Source organism: Nothoprocta perdicaria, unplaced genomic scaffold, assembly GCF_003342845.1.
Source record: "Nothoprocta perdicaria isolate Ctin4 unplaced genomic scaffold, notPer1 scaffold_14, whole genome shotgun sequence".
Taxonomy (NCBI): domain Eukaryota; kingdom Metazoa; phylum Chordata; class Aves; order Tinamiformes; family Tinamidae; genus Nothoprocta; species Nothoprocta perdicaria.
Window position 1 is genome coordinate 3,744,620 of NW_020454538.1, and position 25,361 is coordinate 3,769,980.

Genomic DNA, 25,361 nt, shown 5'->3' on the forward strand with positions numbered 1-25,361 from the left:
CCAAAGCATTCACAGAGGTCAGTTCTCTAGATAATTATTCAGCTAAACAAGCTGAAATGGTAAAGAAATCTGCAGTAAGAAATGTTGTTTGTTTCTTTGCATTTTTGGAAAAGCAGTGACTGCCGTGGTAAGCATCATGTCCAAACAACTCTAACAAGGCATGAGAGAACCCTGGAAGCTGTACTCTAGCAAGCCTATGGAAGCACTGGTGTTATAGACAGCTTCTGTCAGGAATTCCATTGGAAAATCTGCTCTCTGATTCACACTTTCGTATTTTTCTCAAAAGAAAGATTAAAAAAAAAAATAAAAAAAAAAAACAGAAATTTTCATTCTGGCTGCCTATACTTCCCCCCTTAAAATGATGGATGTTACTACTTGTTACTACTATGTCCCCCTTGTTACTGCTATGGATGTGCCAATCCTTGGTACTCAGAGCATCCTCTAATGCACCCCTCAAAAAAAAAACACCACCACCACCAACATTGTTTGTCACATATATTAAAACAGTTACTATCTATGATTCTGATGTACCATAAACAATTACGATGTTTTTAACTCAAATTCTAAATGAGTAATGTATTCCCTAACCTATCAAAGGGGCTGATGCAAAGGGTACAACCAGGTAGAACTATTCAGAAAATCTTGTCTGCTGCAAATCTCTCACCAGGAATGAAATTCATATCAATACTAATTCTAGGCTTCATTCACCAGAAACAAATTAGTGTACTAGTCAAGGCTGCAGGGCTTTTTCAGATGGGAAATTCTTAGTAGGGAATTCAAATGTACCATATTTTTATGCTACTGACTTTAATTTTAGGATCTGCTTCTGAAAGCAAATGTGAACCAGTTCAGGTGTGCAGCTGTGAAGCTTGAAAAGGAAAGGGTATGTAAAAAATACTTTATTACCTAGAAATCCCCCAGAATTAAGATGAAAAATGACTGAGGTGTATAAAAATATCTCAAAGTACTTCAAAATCTGGAATTTATTTAGGGTGAGAAATTATGTACTATTATTTATAATAGTGTGATCATTTCACATTCATGTTATTATGTTTAAATTATATAGTATATTAACATGTTCAGCCCCATGATATCCAAATGCTTTAACACTGCTATCTATAGCTTACACCACAGAATGAAGTTACTAACCACTAGTAGAATTCTAAATTAAGCAATTTCATGAAGTATGCCTTGGCACCCTATTTTATCTTCCCCATATTTATATTTCAGTTAAGAACCTATTAATATTCTATAGGTAGAACTTAATAGTCAAACAAAACACCACTATTATGTTTTTGTCATAATTTTAGCCAATAATTCTATGGTAATCAAAAACATCTTGACAATACATTTTTATTTGGACCTACTTTTGTGCCATTTGATACTAATTATTCCCACTGAGCTGAGTATACCTAATAAGTTTTTAAGGATATAACTATTGCAAAATATATCCCCCGTGATCAGCTTTGTTACACTAGAAGAATATTCTAGATGCATGCTTTTCAGTAAAGAGCTACTGGTTTTTGCTGAGTATTTGCAAAACTATCTTTGAAATGAAAAAAGATTTTGGGGAATTTAATTGCAGGATACACCTGGCAGTATGAAGAGTAAGCCAGCATTCCAGGCTCAAAAGATCCAAAGCAGGGTGAGTAACATTTAAGATGCAGTTGTCAGATGTACTTGAAGACTTCGGAGTGAAAAATACACAAGCAAATTCTTTGTTCATACAAACTCTACTGGAGTCTATAATTTTACATGAGGTTCTGTGGCCAGGAGAACTGGATGACTTTTCTGTGTCTGTGGCTTACGGGCCTGTGACAATCCACAGGGAAATGGCCAGGGAGCAGTAGAAGGGCAACTGCTCCATGAGGCAACACGAGCGAGGAGCCAAGGGTGACCAAAGGACAGGTCAGGATGTAGGTGCTCAGTATTTGAACAGGGCAGGTTGGTGGTAGTGATGGTTTGTTCTGATAACCCAGTGATTATCAAACAAAGCAGAGTAATGAGAGAGGTCTGTGGCCTGTGAGGCTACCCCGGAAGTCCAGTCTGGAAGCAGGGCTGCAACGTAATTCCAGGGCCATGCTGGAAGTCCAGTCTGGGTGGTGGGAGACAGAACTGGAGCAGTGATGAGGAGCAGAGCTCTCTCCAGCATTACATAGGCCAGGACTGAGGCCCAGACCTGAGCTTAAACGGTGTCATGTACCGGTGGGTAGAGGGGGTGGGTGGAGGTCTCAGGTGAGACAGCAGTTGACTGTCATAAAATTATGTTGAGGTCAGAGAATAGCCCACAAGGAAATAAATTTATGAAGCCAGAGTTTAAGGACTCAGTATAGGGACAGAAGAGTCTTGTATCTCTAAATCCCCATTTCAAAGTGAGACCATAAGGAAATAGCAATGATTCCAGTAATGGCTTTCTGATTTCAATGTACAGTTTGGAAGTTTATCTTGCTTCCTTTCAACATGTACTCAAGTCATAAAACCCTCTGTGCTCATTGCTTCTCTGCTGTGGTTTCCAAGGGTCAGAGAACTGTGAACATGGAAATGACTACTCACCCATAATGGTAAATAGCACATGAAAACTCACGCTGGTATTTCTGCAATTACTGTGCTACAGACAATCTTCAGTCTTACATCATTCAATCTGTCACTTTTCATTTGCATCAAGTTCGTACCAGAATAATTGAAAGCAGAAGCTGTGCTTGTATTGTGCCCTCAAACACTTTGTGTGCTGATCTATGTACTCTTTAAAGCTGTGAATTTGGGCATAGCTCATTCACACTTTGGAGTGACTTATTCCCTGATTGGGATACATGGGCCGGTGTATGTCCAGGTACTTTTAAATTACTGGAAAGCAGTAAGCACCTAGCTCTCTCCAAACTCAAAGGAGAAAAAAGCGGGAAACATTTATACAATTACACAAACACACATGACCTATAGTTATGTGATCTTGATTCAAGTCTATGAATATTCCACTTCCTCTCCTGATAATCTGAAATATTGAAACTAGCTGCTGGTTGGTGAGAATCAAACCATCTGTCTAAATCGCATAAAGAAAAATATGGATTTTGTATCTTATTGCATTGACCAGAGACTTTTAATATTTGCTAGTATCTTCTCTCGGAACACAATCAGTTTTATCTCACCTAAACATATTTATCTTAAAGGCTGCTCTAACAAGCTTAGATAGACATATTATTAAGGAGGTTTAAAATATAAATTTTTGTGTTGTCCTGCTCTTGAGCAACACTGTCTTTGAGCAGAGAGTTTAAAAGGCCTAAGAAAAAGGTGTTTATCCAAGATGTATAAATTTGATTATAATCCTTCCTCAAAGTAATGAAATTATATAAAATTTAAACCAACTAGTATTTTCAGTTCCCTACTTATTAAGATACCCACACTATATTATACATATTTTTTCATTTCAATCAGGCACATTTATTATGTGCAGTCAAAGATTATTTCTTAGTGCTGTAACAAAATCTTTGTTCATCATTTTCCACTGCAATTATAAGACAATACAGATGCCTCATTATTCTGGTTCATTCTGGTTCTTGCTCATTTGGGTCTTACCTCCTACATATTTATTGGTTTTGGTGAGCTATCTTGTGCTTATAGGTGGAAAGAGTGAATACATTTTTTTTTCCACAAGAATTACAACAGTTTGCAATTTGCCAGGTTCTTTCCATTTTCCCAGCTTGAAAAAGGGGAAGGTACCACATGGCAGAAAGGCAAAGAGTACAGTTTAAATATTCACCAGTCTCACTTGAAATTGAAGAATCTCCTCAGTTATTTTATTTCTACTTGTCTGCACATATTTTGGGAGGTCTAGTTATTTTGGCTATATGGACTTCAGTCTTATTTCTGATTAATAAAGTGGGAAATTGAAGTTAAAATGATTTCCATAATCAGTCTCAGTTCAGTTCTCTATCCAAATTATAGTTAGGAAATGCAGAGCGTGAAATTGCCAAAAATATCAGCATTTATATATATGTCAGAGGAAACTTCCACTCTATTGCCAGTATAGTGTAGAATGTACAGGCTGGAGATGGAATGTCTACATAATGCAGAAACATTGGGAAGGGCTGAGAAACGGAGCAAAGAGGAAAGAAGATATCATTAGACGTAGAGAGAGTAAGTATATTGAATCAAACAGAAAGGAAGAAAATACTTAGGTTTGTTTACTTTCCTCTGCAAAATTCTTTGAGTTATTATTTTGCTATGGAATAGTCAGGTAATTATTTTTTTCTCTGTTAAAATATAACACCTATGTGGAAAATAAATTGACTGTACTTAGAAATTTCTAGGTTAGGTTTGTTATCCTCAACCTATATCATTATCCCACCAATATCCCTTGGCCTCTGATCAGATCGGGTCAACTTTATGCACTTGCAAAGTGAATAGATCACTAGTGCAAGGTGCATTTGTAACTGGCAGAGAGGTTGTTCTCCTTCTCCTCTCAGCATCTAGAGGTTTGAAGGCAACACTTTGAAGAACTTCAAAGAAGCCAGAAACTCTTGCCCAAGTAATGCCATGAAGAGGACAAGTCAGTGAAATCTGTGATTTGTTTCTACTCTCTAGAAAATGAATATGGAGATAGGTGATACCAATTACAAGTATTTTAAAGTTTAAATATTATTTACAGAGCATGTTTGAGGTTTTTCTGTGGAAAGTACTGCTCATATTTTACTTTAATGTTTTTGGATAAAGTTTCTTCTTTCAGCACCGCATATACAAATGATGTTGGAAGCAGTTTATTTCTTTTTCTAAACCAGATGGCATCTTCTTTCTCTTACAATGTTTTCATGCACACTGTGTTTATGGGTACTGAAAAAAAAAAGAAAGCAAGTGAACACCTTCTATGGGATTTGACATGGTCCAAGAGTGATTACAAATTTATAATCCACTTGGGGGACTTTGCTGATTTCTTAAGCAGCTTGAGTGGTTTATGAACAGTATGCAATTTCATTGTTAATGTCAGATTAATGTTAGATGAATGCTTTAAGCAAAATTTATGCTGTTTTAAGTCGATTTATTTAACCCATTGAAATGCTGCTATACGTTGTTTTATGGTTTTCATTACTAACTGTAATATATACATACCCTTTCCAACAGATTGACAATATACCTATTAAATTAAATGCGGCAGCTATTTTAAGAGAGGGTGCCCTCTACCAGCGGAAAATGGAACAGGAGCTCAAGAGGTACAGTCATGCGTCCTCAGATTATTTTTCATTTATATTGATATAATTAACTACGTTAAAAATAATAAAGAAAACTCCAGATAAAATAGTATTATGGGTCTGTTGTAAAGTATTAGGAAACTGTTCTGCAAACATAGCTGACAAAGAAAAGTGGACTAAGATGAAGTCTACATTGAAGTCATGGCTTTCCTGTAGGTGCAATCCTGGATGACTGTGTTCTGAATAGTACTGTGGGTGATGCCCACTCGTAAATTCCAATAAAGATACGTGTTATATATGTTCTGACTCCCCAGAATAACTAATGAGCCAAAGGCACATCTACTCAGCTGTCCATTATAAAAATGTATATGCACATATATTAAGCCAAATAATTTCTTATATTTCTATTTTCTTCAATGTGTGGTCAATTACATACCATATTTTATATATTAACTTGTTTACATATAAGTACTTGTCCATTTCCATTATAATCAGGAGTGAGAGAGGACCGATATTGTGCTGTTCCACAAGGTTGGAGGTCAGCAGCTGAGGTTGACAGCAATGCATGTAGGAGCAGTGTCCTCACCAGCACGGGCTCAGTCCTGCAGAGCCCAGGCAGGGCAGGCAGTGACAGGAACCAAGGGCAGTCAACAGTGCAGAGATTGCCAGATGAGTCCATAGCGATGAGTCGGGGCTGAGATCAATCTTGGAGGTTAAGTCAATGAGACAGGGCCAACAAAGTACAGAGCTGAGCACCGGCATATCCGTAGCATAGCTCGGGCACACACAAAAGCTGTTGATACGAGCCAAAATGCATCTCTCAAGCAAAACAGGATTCAACCCTGCACATACAGCAAGACTTCTCACAGCTTGTCCTCACACAGTTCTTACAACTGCAGATTGACTGGTTTACAAGGTACACCAGGTCAGAAATGGCCTTAAACGGGGGCAGATCAATCCTTGGGGAAATGGACAGGAGGGCAAGTTGTGTGCTGTACTGGTGCACATAGAGCTCTTGGCTCTGGCAAGGAATCCTGACTGTGGCTTTTTGACCAGCATAGGTTTTCAGCTAACATTAAGTAGGAAGAGACTGACTCCAAAACAGTTGTATTCTTTAAATAAAAATGCAGAAAATGTTCACTAATTATTTTAATAAAGATAACACCTAGATTATGTCATTTTGAATTAGTACTATTACTGATCATCCTGACTCAGCAGGCTGCACACCAAGCATTGCTAGCATTTTAAATCCTGGAATGACTGCAGAAAGTTGCATCTGGTTTTGGGGGTCTAGCAGATTTTGATATATGAATCAGGACATTAGCAATAAGACATTACACATCACTCAGGTTATGCTATCAGTTATCATTAACAGCTGCATAGAATAGTGAAGGGTTTTTATATATATTATCTATGATATTGTTCACTCTTTCCTGCAGTTTTTTGGTCCATGCAGCAAAGGAATAGATTTACCCTTTAACTTCATGCTATTGTATATTCATGAGATTTAATCTTCAGCTGGGTGTAAGATAGAACAGATACTTATATAGAAATTTGGGAGCAGCAGGAAGGCGTGATTCACAGTGCATTTTTGTGTCCCTGCCCTAATTCTTGGCTCATTCAGTCCTTTGCTGCAAGACTTTAAAGGGCCTGCCCCAGAGCTTTGCTATGCTTTTCTCTCTCAGACAAGCACAGTAAATAAGTACATAGTTTTGCTTAATAGCTGAATACTTCTTTGCCGCAATACAACAATGCAGTTGTATTATTTAATTGAAAAAACACAAAACAGTAATAGTATTAAGGGAAAGAGCTTTTTAGTTCTTTGTGTTAAATTGGCCCAGAAGATTGTCAAAAGATAAAAAGTACATGTTCCTTTCACTGCTAAGCAGAGAAAAACTCTAAATTATAAATTGCTCTGCAAAAAATATACATACCTTTGGCCTGATTTTCCCTGCTCCTAATTACTAAGAGAATCCATATGGATAAAGTTTGCTCTCTCTTGCAGTTTAGCTTTACTGAAAACTTACAAGTCCATGCCCTCCTGCACTTCCTTCCACACTGAATTTCTGTGGCTTTCCACATATTAGGAACATCTCTTAGAGCTGTCCCTTGGAGTTCAAATACACCTGTCGAATGACTTGTCAATGACTCTTTTTATTTATCTGTAGAGTTAAGTACCTTAGGTCACAAAAAATAACTAGAAATGTTCTACAAACCGTGGTGGCGCTGAACCAGATCTCTGGTACAGTATCTCTTCTCTCTTGCAGAGTTGAAAATCTGCTACGAGGTGCCAGAGACCCTTCCGAATTCTTGGAGTGGCAAAAACAGATGCGTGGAAAAGATATCGAAGAGCAGTTGGCTGAAATAGAGTATAAGAGGCTTCAAGGGAAACTAAGTCATGAAGAGGCAGTTCTAGCCCATCAGAATGTAATTCAAGAAAATAAGAAGAAAGCTGATCTAATGAGAGAAGAGGTAATACATACAATGTTGAGGAGATTTTGCTTATATTCAGTCAGTGCAAATCTTATAATAGATTATATCTACTATAACTACATGTTTACATCTTTATATTCTATATATCTTTAATCACTGGAGTTTGCAAACAATGGAAAAATCATCATATAACTCCCAGACATAGAAATGGTTGTATATTTGAAGTACTTTTTACAAGTATTTGATTTGATTGATACTGCTTATGAATTAAATGAATAAAAACAGAAGAAAAAAAATATTCTCCCCTGCATTCATGTCACTGTGAATATCCTTTCTGTACAGATATATTAAGTACCATTTGTAAGGAAATCATCAATATATGACTAATTTCCTTGTACTGTTAACTGAGATCCACAAGTATAAAAGTATTTTTTTTTCTTAAACTGCAATAATTCAATTTAGTCCATGTTCTCTGACATTCATGAGCCCCTCTTAGGGAAAATATCAGTCAGAGGACTCATTTTAGGTAATATTGATAGCTGAATTTAAAAAAAAAGCGCTTTTTTTTTTTTTTTTTTTTTTTTTTTTAACAGAAATGTCCCATATGCTTTGATTTGGGAATGTACAAATCAAACCTGCCCTAGCCTGACTGGTTTCAGGGGTTACCTTTACTTTCCAACAGATGCCAGCAGGTTCCTCCTAGCCATATGGGGCTCTGCAGGAGTGCTGGGCAGCTCTTCCCCAGATACCAACAGGTCACAATGACTCCTCCTCTTCTTTTAAAGCTCTTGATTTTCATCTAAAATAGAAAGTACAGAAGGGTGTCATGCTCTGGGAAAATCCTGCCAAATGATAGTTCTGATTCCTACCCATTTCCTTGGACAAAGAAAGGAACGTGATGGCTGAAAAAGCGCATTCTGCCCAAGAAGATCCTTTTGTTAGAACCAACTGTGCATTAGATGATTGACACATGGCTTCGTGTCTTCTAACCAGAGCTAGAGATGCCTTTTATCCTACTCTTAGGAACATATTGGAGAGAGTACTGGGAAACAGCAGTGCAAATGTCATATAAATATCATACTGGAATGTCATATGGGAAAATAAAAGGTAGAGAGAGGAATCTTAAATCTGTATTGTCTTTTATTACTTTTATGAATGATGTAGACCTTTGGATCCATTTTTACTTGCATTATTCAAATGGTTTGAGGCTTTCAGATAACCAGTTACAAGGACTTTTATTGACCTGTTCATTTGGGATTTAGAAAGCAGAGCTAATGCACCAGTATGCAGAGAAGCGTCTACAGGAGCAGAAAGAAATGAGAGAGCTGGTGGAGCAGGTTGTGGAAGGACACAAGAATGCAAAGCAAGCAAAACTAAAGCTCCAGAAATACAAACAGCAAATAGGTATTTATATATTGTCAAAACAATGATAGATAATGTCAAATGTTTCCAAATTATTTTAGTGGACAACTGTGATCTATATTGAAAGGAAAGGATAAAAGGGAAGGAAAGATCCAGAATATAAATTCCTGTGAATGATATGGTAATGTACAGGTATTAAATCCTAAGCTACAGTCCATGGGAATTACTCTTTGTTTAAAAGGGAAAAATACAACATTGGATGTTCCACATCTACTTTTCCTTCAGTCTGCAAGTAGAAGTATGTGATTGACTGTTCTGACTGTGAAATTAAGTTATGCAGCTCAGATTCTTGTGATTCTTGTCACTGAGAGAAGACTCGCTTAGCAATCTCTTTGAAAGAATCATGCAGCTCAAAATGTCTTCTCCAGAGATGACAGGGCCAAGAAGACCATAGCTAATGAAAAAAGATGTGTTCTAAAGTATACAGCATCTCCAAGATAGCCCAGGGATTGTGATGAAGGGAGAAGATTTTATTCATCCTCAGTAATTTCTGACGAAAATTCTTCACTTAATGCATTAGCAAATGCATTTGGAGCAGAAGGCTGCTCTGATGACTGGCATGACCATACATATTTCAGTGCAGGGTCACGTTCACATCTAGTGTAAGAAGAGGCTAGTGGTAGCTGCACATACATGGAGCAGAGGACTCTCTTTTCTATTTGTGTATCTGCATGTTTGCCTCTGTAAGTGCTCAGGGAGGAGATATAGCAAATCCAAATGGCCTGGCACAGTCTAGCAGCTGTTGAAATTCAATGATTTCAAATATATATATATATATATATATATATATTTGCTGCTGGATAGGATCCTCTTATTAAATAATGAAATAGTATGCATCTTGCTACATTTTACCATTTTTCATCTTAACTAGAACGTAAATTACAAAACCATAATTCAAAATGCCTACTTTATGTATGTGTACATTATGTATGCAGTACTTTCATGTGTTTCATAGAATGATAGATACTGGAGTGGGAAGTAATCATTTGTTTCTCTAATCACTCTTCCCACCGGTGACAGATTGTTCCTTCAAGTACCTTTACATCAGTATTATTATCATTGTTATTCACAAGTGCATACGAATTCTTCTCCAGATGGACTGCTTGTTAAAATATGCAATCAGCTAACAGACATTCATTCTTTTCTTTCAGTTCAGGAAGTTTGTGAGGAAAATCGAGAACTTCTTCGGCAAGCTTTAGAAGAAGAGGAGGAGAAGCTTAGGAAAAGATATGAATTGATCCAACAAATACGAGCTATTGAATCTTTACCAAGCCTCAGAAACAAGTTTGTTGATTTAACTGAGGTAAGCTCAAAAGGAAAAAAATGATTGTCTTTTTCAGAAATGCATATTGTGTCTTTCACATATTCAGAAAAATTATGTACTGCTTACAGATACAGGACAGTCTGCATATACAACATTAAGTACAAAGTGACCCCATGACACAAAAATTAGAAGTGAACTGAGAAGTTCCACAATTTAAAATGAAAATTTTGCCATGATTGTGATTGTAAGTGAAATCTTAGGTTCCTTGAACTTTCTTTGAATTTTGCCAATAGGATCCAGATTTTATGACATCTTTCAGAAAGAGACTGCTGGAGATTAAAACACATAATTAGTCTTCACAGAGTCACAGATCTGTCAGTCCTGAATTCTCATTTCAAAAATAAAGTTTGGGCTGATATTGCAGTGGTGACTGCCATGGTTTTTAGCAAACTTATACCCTTACGCTTTCAAAATTGTCAACATTTAGGTGCATGAAAGATACTGTATAATAAATCCAAAACCTCTGAAACCAAAACTTTTTGATGTGTTGTTTACACTCTGTGCAGCTGACCTGTATGGTTAAGTCCGCCATAAATGTCTCCCAAACTTGATGGCTTCACTATTCATGCACAAAGTAACATATCAGATATTGGGCTTGTAGCACATATGACAGAGTTGTTATGCTGATGCCGAGTGGCTGTTTTTTCAGAATTTCAAAGCTAGAAATCCAGAAATCTATTATCTTACCACTAAACCAGAAGCACAGTAGCTGAAAGCTAGTCTTCTATTTCCCACATCCAAAATGTAAAGAATAATAGCACAGGATAATATAAAATGAAATTAGCAGCTTTAAATTTAATACTTCTATTTTTTTCTTTATTTCTTTCTTTTGAGTATTCAAATAAAGATCTCTCACACACACACAAATCATAGCTAGTCTGCAGAAACCATACAGAAGGGACCAGGTCTTCCTTCTGTGGGGCTGGTGGAATAATCAAGATGGTGCTTCCATTTTATCTCCTGCTGTTCTGAACAGAATCAAGCCATTCATTGGTTTCATTGGTTCCAAAGCTACCCACCCTTTTGCAGAACTACAGATAAATATTTCATCTCATTTACACAGATCTTGGAACACATTTTAACATGTAGAGTAATTGAGCAAGAAGAAAATCAACTCCCTTAATGTGCTAGTCTCCTTTTCACTCCTTGACTTCTCCTCTACTTCTTTTTTCCAGCCAAGTTGGGCAATTCTTTTGTATCAGAGTCAAGCACAGACTCACTCCAGTCATCCCTGAAGAAATATGACCAAACCAATGGGAAAAAGAGGGAAAAAAAAAATAAGGGTACAGAGAATTATCGTATACTGCAGATACCATTAACTACTGTTAACTACTGCACAGAAATGACAGAAATGCACCCTGAACAATATAATTTTTTCATTGATTCCAGGAAGAGTTTAATAAGGTCCAATGAGACCTCGAGTAGGGTCTCATTGCACATTTGTGTTGCAGTCAGAAGAGTCCATGCTGCCAAGACACAACTATATGTAGTCAGACCCGGAAATGTCATTACTTTTTCAATCATAACAACTTCTGTAAAAGTGTGCAGGCTCTCCTTCAGGAAAATGAAGGTGATTGGAATGCCAGTACTTTCTTGTTTTTAAATCTAGTTCATTTCACTGCCATCTAGAGTGGCTGTCAACTCCTCTGATACAGTTTCCACAGAAATCCTATTTGTTTCTAAGTGCAGAATATGGCTTTAAATATACTTTCCCATCTAGCTCATCTCAAAAGACAAAGGAAAAGAGCACAGCAGGTTTCATGTCTTATTTGAAAAAGTCATTCCAAATCCAGCCTATGATATGTGTAAGGTTACCAAAGTGTAAGGTTGCTGATAATGGGCCATACAGGTCATATTGCAAGTGGAAGAGAATGGACCTGAGCAATATATCTCTCATATTCACTATTACAGTGGCATTCAGATTTGATCTAACACACTTCTGGTGAAAGCAAGCCCTTTTTTCCCCCTCTCTTAAAAGACTTTTTCAGACTATGTAAAACTAAGTATGTGTCCATAAAACTCTGACTTATTCTCATCATTTTTTAAGTACAGTTCTTCCCTTGATAGCACTTCAGTTGCCTGAGCACCAGCATCATATAGTGCACAAGAATAGAACTTTTTGTATTTTTGGAAGCACTTTGCAGCCCTCACTGAATATTTTTGAAATGCAGTATTCTATCGCTGCCATTTTACACTTCTAAGAAATCTCTTTCCTAGAACTTTTCAGTGTATCCTTGCCATGCTCATACAAAACCACTGCTACACATGCCCTGTAGCAAAACCTTTTTGCTTTCACTTCCTTCTACAGTTTTTGACTAGGCCAGGATGGTGGCCAGGTGCTAAGCGTGGTATTTGCAAAGCCACTCTCAGTTCAAATCTGAGAAGCAGATAAGCAATCATCAATGTAATCCATGGGAGTAACTGTTGATTAAAAAAAGAAAAATAAAGATGCAAGAAGGACACTGATCAATATTGAACACTTTTATCAGTCTTTGAAGCTACATTTGACTTATGTTTAGATCATGTCTGGTAAATACAAGGAGTGTGGAGAGTTCTTCCTCTCTGTTGTCTTTTCCCTTGGTTCTTAGTAATGCTGCTCTGCACAGCCAGAGAACTATCAGTGAAAGAAAGGTACCTTATGAGACTGCTTAGCTGGCATCCCAGACCAGAGAGGAGGGACTGAGTCCAGGTCAGTTCTTACAGCCAAACTGATAATCTGAGCATCTACCTGTGGGCGGGTGTCCTGCTCTTTCCCAGCGAGTCAAAAGTCAACCACAAACTTGCTATTTGATAACTGAGCTTTTTGGATTTCTATAAAAAAAAAAAAAAGGATTATTTGGAAAAATGCAGGTTCATAAACTAAATAATATCTCTCCATTGAAAAGACTGTAATGAATTTTGATTACATATGTCCATCATTATCATATAATATCATTGTCAAAAATACAATTTGGAAGAGCGGTTGTTTTCTTTGCACCCTGTACATCCTTTTCAAACTTTGTCACTAATTTTCTGTCACTGATTCCACGAAAATGAGGCTTTGTGATCAAAAGTCCTACCAACGTTTCACTTCTAATGTTAAACAACCATATAGCAACAGTTTGATTAAAATCTTGTCAGCACTCACATATTTCATGATAACCACCAGAATGTATGGCACAAGATATGTACCAAACCATATGTTAAACAGGACAAAAGAGTATTAGTTGGTGTGAAATGGGTGAAATTTTGCAAACAAAACTACATGAAAGCTTGTGTAGTTAAGTAATTTTCCCATGTAGGCAAATGCAGATATATGCAGACATAGGGAAAGACAGAGTATATGTATGAGCAGGGCTTGAAGACTTCAAGTTTTCATGAATCATTGTAGAAATGATCCAACTTCATTTGCAACTTCCTTAGGACTTTCAAAGATGTAGATGTTTGTCATTACATCTCTGAATTAGGCTCTTTTCTCTCTCATTCAGAAGTGGATTTTTAAAAGCTTTCACAGAATCACAGAATGGTTGAGATTGGAAGGGACTTCTGGAGATCATCTAGTTAAACCTTCATGCTCAAGCAGGGACACCTGAGCACATTTCCAAGTACTGTGTCAGGTGGCTCTTGAATAGCTCCAAGGATGGAGACTCCACAACCCCCTGAGAAACCTCTTGCAGTGCTTTGTCACCTTCACAGTCGAGCAGTTTTCCTTATGTTCAGACATGGAATGTGTTTCCATTTGTGCCTATTGCCTCTTCTCCTGTCAGTGGCAACCACTGAAAAGAATCTGGCCCCATCCTCTCTACAGTCTTCCCTCAGATACCTGGGCACAGTGATAAGGTTTTATCATTAAGGCATGGCATTACGATTGCAATTTTCTGGGTAGAAATCATTGTTTATTACTAGCCTTCCAAGATAAAAAGAGTGCATACACATCATAGATCAAATCTGTTATTTGGAAATAGATAGAAAGAATTTTTTTGAGACTAAACTCTTTTCTGGTTTTACAAATAAAAAAAAAATACAATCTTACACATTTCAAATAAAATTATAAAAATCCATGCCACTTTTTTTTTTTCTGGCTCTAAAATACATTGCATTTGTGATTAGTCTAGTGCACATTTCAACTTTTTCATTAAAAGTTTTATAAGCCTTATATTTTGGCAAATAATACCTGAAAAGCACTCTAGCACCTGAAAGGTTCATGATAAAGAGTAAGTAAAGGCCTATCTTTCTTAGAATCATAGATTCATAGAATGCTTGAAGTTGGAAGGGACCTCAGAGGTCATCTAGTGCAACCCCCCTGCACACGCAGGGTCACCCAGAGCACGTGGCACAGGGCTGTGTCCAAGCGGGTTTTAAAGATCTCCAGAGAAGGAGACTCCACAACCTCTCTGGGCAGCCTGTTCCAGGGCTCTGTCACCCTCACTGTCAAAAAGTGTTTTCTCAAGTTCCTGTGGAACTTTTGGTGCCTCAGCTTGTGGCCGTTTCCTCTAGTCCTAAAGTCAAAACATTTGACGTGATTGCAAAGTCAAAACATTTGACATGATTGAAGTCAAAACATTGAAGTCAAAACATTTGACATGATTGCAATACAATGAAAATATTCTTGTTTTACTTATTTACTCTTCCCTTGCTATTTAAAGAGTGTTATTTGAACCAATATTTCATTTTCTCTAGACTGGTGGCCATGGCTTATTTTGTGAAATGTCAATAGTGGAACTACGTGAGCGCCTCGCTCTGCTCAGAGAAGCACAGAAGGCAGCAGAGGAAGAGAAGAGAGACCAGATAATTCAGGAAAAACAAGCTAAGGAACAACTTCTTCTAGACAAACTAGACCAGATTTCCCTGTTCAGAGCAGAACTTGGACGAGCAGCTGCTTTAAAGTCAGTACAAAACAGCATGTGGCATTTAAGACACTGCAACTTCATTAATATTTCCCTAGCCCTTTGAGAAGGAAAACAAGCATAGAGCAAAATCCTGCCCTTTTATAAATCAGTAGGACTTCATCCAAAGATTAGTGGGGCCTAGGTTTCCTTTTTATTTTTTTCTTGTAAGTAATTTGCTTCAGATTTAACAATTCTTTTTCATTAATTTGAATTTATGGTTGAAGACACTCCTTAAGCCAGTGACAGTATTGCCCCAGGATTCAGAGCCAAGATCATATATAGGAAAAAGCAACTATGGCTTTCTTTTGTTCCCTTCCAGTTAATCAGAAATAATTTGATTTTATTGGAATCATTCTAGATGGCGACTTTAAAGTGGTTTCTCATTTTTACTTAATATGTTAGGGCTGTATTTTTCTTCCTTGAGTCTCATTTCTTGTGTGGAAGGGCAGGCTTTATTTTAGAAGTTAAAGATATTATAGGAAGGAGATTTTCTTATAACAAATATTAAATTCAAGATAGTGTATCAGTAGATTAAAGAGCAAAATCTTTGCTTACAGACTCTCTGATCAAAATTTATATTCATTATTCATATCTATTATTCATTATTGTATTTATTATTCATTATTATAAAGGATCCATGAGCACTATAGATACTTCATATGTGCAGGAGCCCTTTCACAAAGTGATAAAGTTAAAACTATTTACAAATAAAGCTGAGCAAGAAGAAAGCCTGTATGAATGCAGAAAACATTGCACTCTTCTTGATCTTAGGCCATTTCTGCTGCATCTTGACTAGTTGCCCTTGTTTCCTTGCAAGTTGTCTTTCATCTTTGCCCTTCTCTTTGGTAGCGTACTCCCTATCTTGCCAAACTTATTTGCAAACAGATATTCATGTTGAGATTCTGAAGATATCACCTAAAAGGCTAAAAGTACAAAAACCTTTAGAAATGTCTCTGATTGGTGTTTAGCACTGAGGTGCCAAAATTGGCTTCTTAGAGCTCAGTTCATGTGATTGATTTATCTTCCAGTCCTAATTCCCAATCACAGAAAGCAGTACTGAAGTATTCCTTTGAGTAGCTCTCACTTGGCTGATCCCTAATTTGGCTTGTTGCTGATAGTTAATCTCCAACAAGTAGAGTGCTGTGCTGGTACTTAAGAAGACAGTGTTAGTAAGTTAAGTAGTACTTAAGAAGGTAGTTTAATGAATCAATAACTGCAAAACCAGTGGATTGACTGTATAAATCAATGACTCTCCCTTGCTGGACATGCATAAAGAGAAGGTTTTAAGACTAACAAATCTGAAATGAGTTGCACATGGAAATAAACTCTTATCTGAAAGCATTCAGTGTTGTGAAAGCCTGTGGGAGCAATTCAAGACACTACTTTCCATTACAGATTCAAGCTAGAATTTGAGCTTGTATATCATGTAAATCTGTTTCTGTAGTAACTACTCAAAGAATCATTTGTTATGCTGGATATGCAGCCTTTAGATTGCATGTGGTGCTGGGTTTCTTTAAAGTACACTCTTTGGCTTAATTCAGATCTGAAACTGTTCTGATCCTGAAATGAGCTACATCTGAATAAGAACCTAGTTTAATTTCACTTTTTGTCTTGATAAATTTGAAATGTTACTTAGAACAGACCACCATGCCAAACGTGACAGAATGCAAATGAAATTAAACACTTAATTTGCAGGCTTCTGTTCAGATTCATGGTAAGTAATACAGAAATGTAATTTATTATAATGAAGCCTAGATTGCTTTCCATATAAATAAAATGAAAAGTTTCATTATATATGAAACCTGATGTTGCAAGACTTTTCCTTTCACAGCTCTCAAGCAATCACACATAACTTGGAAGCATCATCTGCTGCAGAGAAGCACCATCAAAGCATTACAGGAATGTTGCTCTTCCAGAATGCATTTAACAGCATTATCATCTAGAATGCAAATCTGTGGTAGTATTTCTGTCAATACGGGAGTACGGCATATTGGCTCATTTACAGATAATAAACAATTTCCAGCAACTTTTTTTTCTAAACAAATCATGGCCATTATGTGTTAAACATGCTTTACAGATGCTTAATCCTGAAACATCTATCAAATCAGTACCAGTGATTAATTGCTTGTGTTGCACTGATACACTGGAGAAGTAAAGATCAAATTATTGTATTTGCAGAATTAATTAATAATTATACAGATAGAAGAGCAAATCTCATCCATTGTGCTAACAAGATATTGCTATGCATCAACATAAAATTGCATGTTATATCTTGAATTGCACTACGTTGAAGGTTGTTGCTAATCAGCTAAGGTATGGCAGCTAAGCTTTGATAAACAAATGTTTTTTTGGTTAGAATCAGTTCAAATTTAATTGGGTCCCTGCTAAGCAGATTTTTTTCAATATAATTTGCAAATAGACATGCTTCAACTCAAAAGAAGTACATAACAACATATAATGAACTATATTACACGAAATAGGAAATGAAACCTGAAAAATTACCAAGACATCAGCCCTTAATAGACTGTGAGCCATGGCATCTGTCACAGCAAGGGCGTCGTGAGCGCCTGCAGAGCCCCTGAGGAGACAGCTCGGGGTAAATGCAGCACCACCCTCTAACTGGTAGAATTTCACACGATCTCACAGTCAGCACTGGCATCTGCAATGGGCAAACACTTCATTCCTCAGCTTGAGGAACACCAAACCAAGAAGTTTATGACTGTTTTAATACATGCTAATGCATTACAGGAATGTCCCTGCGTATTCCAGGTACTATTCCCTTTTATTTCTGTGAGGGTAGGTCCATATCACAACTAATCACAACAGCATGTCAGTGCCCCCATCATCCACTGCCACCTAAGCAAGTCCTTGCACACAGAGTGCTCTTGCCCAGGTTTATTCTCCTGCTTGTTTCCAAGGACATGAGGGTGTCTGCTGCCCAAACCTCCTCCCCACTCCAACACCGGATAGTGTCCACATGAAGTGCAGTGAGGAAGAGAGTGATGGTGACCAAAATTCTGGAGCTGCTCTTGCAGGAAGCCAGTCCCAATGTGGATTCCCTGCGTAGGAGAAGAATCAGAGAATTGTTACACACAGTAAGATGGATGGACACACACACACACACACTCGCTTTTTTTTTTAATAAATTATCACACCATTTTCTATTGAATCTGCAGAGGATTTTTCTAAACATGTACTATCCCATTCTGAGTGGCTGTTCCCTTTGTTTGGAAATAGGTGATAGGGGAGACAGAGATTGTATGAGTTTTGTCTACCTTTAAGTTCTCAAGTGACCATCACAAAATACTGGAATTTTAAAGTTTCTTTTTTTTTCCATGCCTTCCCCTCTTGGAATTTCCCAGAAACGATGTGAAAACTTATGAAACTGTCTGCTTTTTGGAATAGATGCTGATGAGGAGCACATGACTTCATGTAGGAGAAGACTGAACATTAGAGAGATAATAAGCAACTATTTACAATGTTAATTCAGAAGCAGCTGCTGCTGCTTCATGATGTTAAACCTCTTGCTGGTTTTTCTGTAATTGTATTTACAAGAATCTGGATTTGCATGTAATGAAAGGTTTTGTTGCTTATTCCCAGTGACAATATTTAATCATGAAGTGTTTGCATAAAACCATATTGTTATATTCTCCTATATCCCTTTGAATGCTATGCCTTATTACAGTGCAAATAGAAATAATCCATGTTCTCAATCAGATTCATTGATAATTTTTAGACTTCATGCTCTAGGTGTCCCTGCTGGAGCAGGGGGGTTGAACTAGATGATCTCTAGAGGTCCCTTCCAACCTCAACCATTCTGTGACTTACAAATGTTAGAACATAGGGTTTTTAGATGTCAGTGTTAAAAATTAATCTCACTGTAGCAGAGTAGGTAATTATATTAAGGAGGATAAGGAAGTGTTATCCCATCCAGATACCATGATGCAAGTGGCAGAGCAGTTCAGGAACTGTCTCAGAAGGGCAACTGGAAAAGAGAAGCCTATCTAAACCGTTCCTTCTTTTCCATATATTAATCACAACCAGAATGAAGCTAACGAGACAGACGAAGCCCATTTCACCTAAGGTAGAGACATATAGAGACATGTTGTACTACAGCAAAGCAAATGGACCTTTTGCAAAACTTAGAATAACTAAAAATGCTCTGCTACCTTTCCAGCTGAGAGAAGACACTGTGATGATGTGTTATATCATTATATATCTCCTTTGGTAGGCTGACACTTTAGCTCTGAATTGGGCCAGAGAATCACAGCTGCTCATGACATAATATTAATACTGCAGCTTAATGACATCGAGCCAAATGCAAGAGCAATGTTGAATAAAAGATAAAGTCGGATGTAAATAAGTGAGCCACTATATAAGGTAATGTAATCTACATGAAAAAGTGGCAAGAAAATTGTGCCAGCTGGGTGAAAATGAGCAAAAACTGATAACATGTAAAGTCCAGAGAATATAAAAGCAGAGGAAAAAAGGCAAAAGAAAACATAAGGAAGACTATCAAGTAACTGTTCTCCTATTCCTTCTTTTTATGGTAGATACTGTACTATCAATTTATGTCCACATAGACCCACTAACCTCAATTTATACATCATTATCCCCATTGATTCTGAATTTGGGCATTGAGATTACACGGAAAAGAATATCTTTGTTGCCAAGGAATATAGCAATCAAGACGAATACTAATGATCTTATAAAGAAGATGCCATAGTTCTCACAAGCAAAGAGCTGCAGTATTATCACAGGTCTTGCACATATTTTTCCTGAAGAATTTCAGGCCTGAAATGCCTATGAAATTTTCAACATGGTATCCTGTGGGAAAAAGAAAATATTTCATACTGTTTAGTAGTGCTGTTCTGTAAACAACAAGAAGCAAGTTGTGAATAGCACATTTACTGAGCGATATGATTTAAACCTGTTTTCAGTCTAGCTAGTCCCCAGAGGCAAGAGCAAATTCATTATTATTGAAGTAATATATGCTCAGATGGATTATTCTGTAGGCTGGTACTATTTTACCTTTGTTTCTTTTTGATTTTGCAGGCAAGAAGAAAAGAAAAGGAAGTCCCAGTCTGGTGAAAGGCCTGTGAAAGATGAACGCATTTTAAACCTGCAGCAAAAGATTATAGAGAAAACAATGGAGCGTAAAAAGCAAGGAGAACTCCTAAAGATTACTCCCCAGAAAACCAGCATTACGTCAGCCAAGGTCTGGGAGTTACATAAAGAAAAACGATCTGCAATATTGCTGGTGTTCACAGGCCCTTTGCTCAACTGCCACTATAGCAAGTGCTGCTGTATAGTAGAGGCAACACCAACCTCCTGCTTCCTCTGTGTGCACAGCTTCTGTCCATCCAAACCATCTCTCGACCTCATCTTCTTGTCATATCCACTACCACAGATGAGGGCTCATCCAGATGATCCCTTCTTCTCACTTCTCCTACCACATTCTCTCTTCCCACCAAACGAGATCTTACCCCTTGTCCCTAACTCCGTCCTTCTTCCCTTCCTATCGCACACATCCCATAACACCCAACTGTGACCCGACCCCTCTTCTACTCAAGGAAGGCTCCAGTTATCATCTCCCTGATTTTTATCTCACCTTTCTTCCGTCTGGTCCCACATCAAAATACAGAAACACCACTAGGCCCGAAGGCTTTTTGATGGGTTAACATTGGTTGTGTTTCCTTGGCGAGTGTCTAAAGACAAGCAGGATCTGCTGCTTTTCCACCTCCTCATACATGGCTACCACATAGAAGAGGTTCAAGCAGCAGCACCAGTGCATTTACCACAGCTTATGAAACACTGCAGCCAACAATCACTTCTTAAAAGCAGTACTAGCCCTATGTAAAATTAGAACTATATCTCCCAATTTGTTAAAATAATAAATCTTGACATATTTTCTGAGGAGCTTTGATGAAGCTGAAGTCAAGGGAAGAGAAAAGCTGTATTCTTCAAGTGTGTATAGTTCAAAACCGGACACAGTGCCATTTTCCAGAGTATCAATGTTTGCTGCCCTCCAAATCTCCATTTCAAGCCACAAAATATCCCCAAACTGTAGGTGCATGCGGGCAAGGGCCTAATTCCAGAAAGCATTTCCTAAATTGAGGTGGCTTTCTGAACTGAGGCTTTGAACATGAGCTTAAAAGCTTTCCTGACTAGAATCCAGAGTAAAATGAAAGCAGTAAATGGAGACTTCAAAGGGAAGCAACCATATAATTGCGTGTGAATCATTTTTTAAAAATCAACAAAAAGAAATTATAAATTAATAGATAGAATTTTTGACTACCTGATGAGGGACTCTGTGAGTGCTCTTGTGTCATATGAATATGCAAAAAAAATACAGGGGTTCAAAGCTGGTTTGATATTGGAGTTTGTCTTTTTATTTGGTTTAGCTGTAAGTCTCCGAGACATCACAGTGTTTTTGTTTACCTTCTGCTCAGATGTTAAGAGAGCTGTAAGAAAAATCCAATAGAGAAAATACCTCAAGGTTAATATAAATTATTTAGACATTTCGGTGTATGTTCCATCATACTTGGCTCTGTGTGACTGTATTTGGGTGTTATTATAGAGAAGTGGCTTAATGCTGGCCAGTTATGTCCAGCTACATCTTTATTTATTTGTATCTTTACCCAGTTTATGCTGAACTGCCTATAGCTGAAAATTGTGGCAGTATGACTATAAAAAAGAATTCTTCCCCTTATGCAATAGTTATCTAGCAAAACGTTTGTGCTGCTACCTTTTAAGAGACCTCAATAAGCTGGAGAAAATGAGACGTACTCCACGACTAAAGTTCCAGGCGCCAATTGTGGCATCGTTTGTGATGTCCCTTTTGGACCAGGAAGTTTGTGCTGACATAAGCAAAGATAAAGGTTATGCATAAATCACTGTTCAGCTCTTAATAAAGTAAAATTTACCTTACAACTTAGATAACGAAGTAGAAGAAAACTGTCATTAATAGAAAACACGTTGTTCTATCATTTTAAGCCAAGAATCAGATGAGAAAGTCACTGTTTTCTGTTTATTCTGAGCTTTCTTGGCAGTGCTGCCTTTTGAATCTAATTTTTGAATCCACAAACCAGTAGAGTTTGAAAGAGGGGATCTTTGCAACTGTTTTTTTGTAGTTTCAAGTTTAATTTATTGGCAATGGAAGAACATAAGTTAGTGGCACTGAAGCATAACAATCTAGACGTGGTTTTGCCTTGACATAACAGTTTGTGGAGTGTTGCAGCTGTGTTTAATTCCTCCTAAGCTGGGCAACTCAATCAAGTCATGTTTCTATTCATCATGCCTGGTTTGAAGTTGATATGTTTCCCAATCATGTTAGCAAGCTGAATATATCACCAGACGGACAGATTATCACAGAAAAGTTCAGCACATCATCTAAATAGTGCCTTTATTTTCTCTTGTTTCTTTTCTGCAGGGTTCTTTGCACCAGAACCATTGGAAGGAACTGGAAGAGAGTCGGGAAAGGCAGTTCAAGATCCTTCAACACGGCTTCATGGCCAGAGAAACAGCTCAGAAAATGGCTGCATATGAGGCAGCAAAAAGTGGAGCCACAGTTTGTATACTGCGATCTGAAGTAAAATAAAATTCCTTTGGGAAAAAAAGAGATTTGCTGGAAAACTAATCCCAGTGTGCCTCTGTACTTCAGGGTTGAAATTTAGCCTTTGTTTCCTCTTTACGGTTTGAATAGCAGAACTGTGTTCATACAGGCAAATATGAATCAAAATTTGTTGATTTCTTGTCTTTTTATTTTATTTTATTCTATAATGACCTATTTTTCCAGTTAGAACCAAGATCTGTAGGAAACAGAAACCTTGCAACTGAGGTTTCTGGGGCAAAATGATAAGTACCTGGTAAGAACACTGTGTGGTCTCTATTTCCACTACCATTATCTATTATACCATGATGTGCTACATTCATCTTCCTAAAGAATAAAAATGAGGAGAAAAACAAAAAAAGACGAGCAGTATTTGTTCACGCGTGTCTTGTTTGCAAAGGCAGGGTCAGCCCAAGCACATCTCCTTCCATGGCAGTAACAGTGCATGGCGGGAGCACCAGGTTCAACACTATTTTTAAGAGGGCAAGGGGAGAACCGTTCAGCTTTATATGACATGATGGCCCACAGCAGTCAGAGACTAGACCAACTGACATAAATAAACCATTTCTGTATGCACAGAAGTGAATCTTTTTTTTTTTTTTTTTTGTCTTTGAGTGTTGGAAGGAGAATGCAACATTGTTTGATCTCTTTAGGGAACTGCTTCCAGAAAACTGGCAGAAATCTGCTACTTACCTCGAAGATAATTTGCCCTCTGTGACAATTACTGTGGTGTGCATAAAGGCCTTCATATTGCAAGATTTATTCTAGGCATAAAGCCAAGGAGGATATAAATCTGAATTAAAATCTGCATAGCAGTAAGGCTATGCAATGTATTTCTATTTTAAATTTATGCCAGCTACTAAGTGTTTAATTACGGCTATTGCAAATATTTAAATTGAAGGAGACTGTCGCTGCCATCAGAGTCAGGCAGCTGCTTTTAATGCTCTCACAACATCGTACTTCTCACTTTGGCTGCAGGAAACCTAATGGAATTCTTTTGTTGCCATCTAGCTGTGAAGATCACTCGCACAGTCTGCAGCGCTGACAAAACCCGCTGCATTTTTCATTTATTGTCAGTGCTACGGCAGTCCAGGAGAGCAATGTAGGAGTCATGGAGTAGCTTAAAAGAAAGAGCTGGGGATCCTAGGAAAGGGGGAAGAAGGAGAAATAGCCAAAGAACTGCATGGAACACAGAACTATGACACTATGTCTGGTAGAGGATTGAGCAGCTTAAAATGACAAGCACTTGGTGCCAGAGATTTCATCTTCCTTTGTGTTTGCTCAACGCTGTGTCGTGCTCCACAACAGAGCCAGGTCTGGGCTGTAATGCCTCCGTTTTCCAGGAGCCAGCAAATAACAGGACTAACAGTCATGGTCTGGGGTGTTATACACTGAATAAGGACTCCCTGAACCTGTTAGACCCTGCATTTTCAGAATACAGGAAAGAAAGAATCATCATCAGGCAGATGGAAAAGCAATTGTATTTGGGAAGGGCTTTCAATTCTCAAAATTCCAAGATCCTATCCTACTGTGTATTTCTTCCTCTGGGATATCAGCCCAGTCTTCAAAATCCTTGATGAACTACAGTCAAGCTGACAGGGAACTATTTCCTTCTTCACGTTTTCCCTTGCTTTCAAAATGAAACAACTGAGGACAGAACAATCTTAATAATCCAGCTGTGGAAATTCCACCACCACAATTCACAAAGAGCCTTATTCTTGCTACCCGAGGACCTCACTCATTTTCATAAATTTCATGTTTCAAGGAAAGTAAAAGAATGAACCTTGGAGAAAATATCAATGTAGTACTATTTTATTTACATAGTTTATTCACTTTAAGGCGATGGCAGGTCTTACAACAGAATAAACCCAATGAAACCAAAGAATCCGTGACCAACACAGACACCTGGTGCTTGGCAGCACCCGCTCGGCCGAGGCGGCGGGCAGGAGCGTCACCTTTGCTACGGGAGCAGCCGCGGGGCCGGGGAGCAAGGGCAGCGGCACCGCTGTGTCCACCACGGCGAGATGCGCCCGCAACGTGGACGCCCTCGGGCCAACGTGAAGCACGTGGGCACAGCCCCCAGGTGCCTCCCAAGCCCCTCGCAGGACACTGCGGCGCAAGGCGGGCCGGAGGAGGCCCGAGGGGGCCCGAGGGAGGCACCGAGGAGGCCGTGGCTGCGGGGATAAAACTCTCCGACGGGGAGCCCGCGGCACGGAAACACGACGAGCACGAAGATATGTGGCCACCCGCCAGCCCTGAGCGCCGGCGGCCCCCGGGCGGCCCCGGCCCAGCGCAGTTCCCCCGCGGGCCCAGGGGCTCCCGCCGCGCCGCGGGGCCTGGGCGCCGCGCGGAGCCCTTCGGCCGGGCAGCGCGCCGAGGCCCTGCGCGCGGGACTACAACTCCCAGAGCCCCCCGCGGCCGGATGAGGGCGCGGCCGCTCGGCCCTCATCCCTTTGAGTGACGTGCAGGCCGCCCAGTCGGCGGGCGGCGCGGCGGCGGCGCGGCCAATGGCGCGCGGGGGC

At 38.6% G+C, this 25,361-nt stretch overlaps 1 protein-coding gene across 1 annotated transcript in view; it reads left to right on the forward strand.

The window, feature by feature from the left end:
* The window catches only part of CFAP99 (cilia and flagella associated protein 99), a 52,598-nt gene extending 29,542 nt beyond the window's left edge, over positions 1-23,056 (forward strand). Inside the window, exons 7-15 of the mRNA XM_026034053.1 lie at positions 818-883; positions 1,586-1,645; positions 5,113-5,201; positions 7,448-7,652; positions 8,876-9,017; positions 10,187-10,338; positions 15,019-15,224; positions 20,283-20,445; positions 22,660-23,056. Of these exons, the coding sequence (XP_025889838.1) occupies positions 818-883; positions 1,586-1,645; positions 5,113-5,201; positions 7,448-7,652; positions 8,876-9,017; positions 10,187-10,338; positions 15,019-15,224; positions 20,283-20,445; positions 22,660-22,827 (1,251 nt within the window). The 3' untranslated portion in view covers positions 22,828-23,056. The remainder of the gene's footprint in view (positions 1-817; positions 884-1,585; positions 1,646-5,112; positions 5,202-7,447; positions 7,653-8,875; positions 9,018-10,186; positions 10,339-15,018; positions 15,225-20,282; positions 20,446-22,659) is intronic.
* Positions 23,057-25,361: the final 2,305 nt, after the last annotated feature.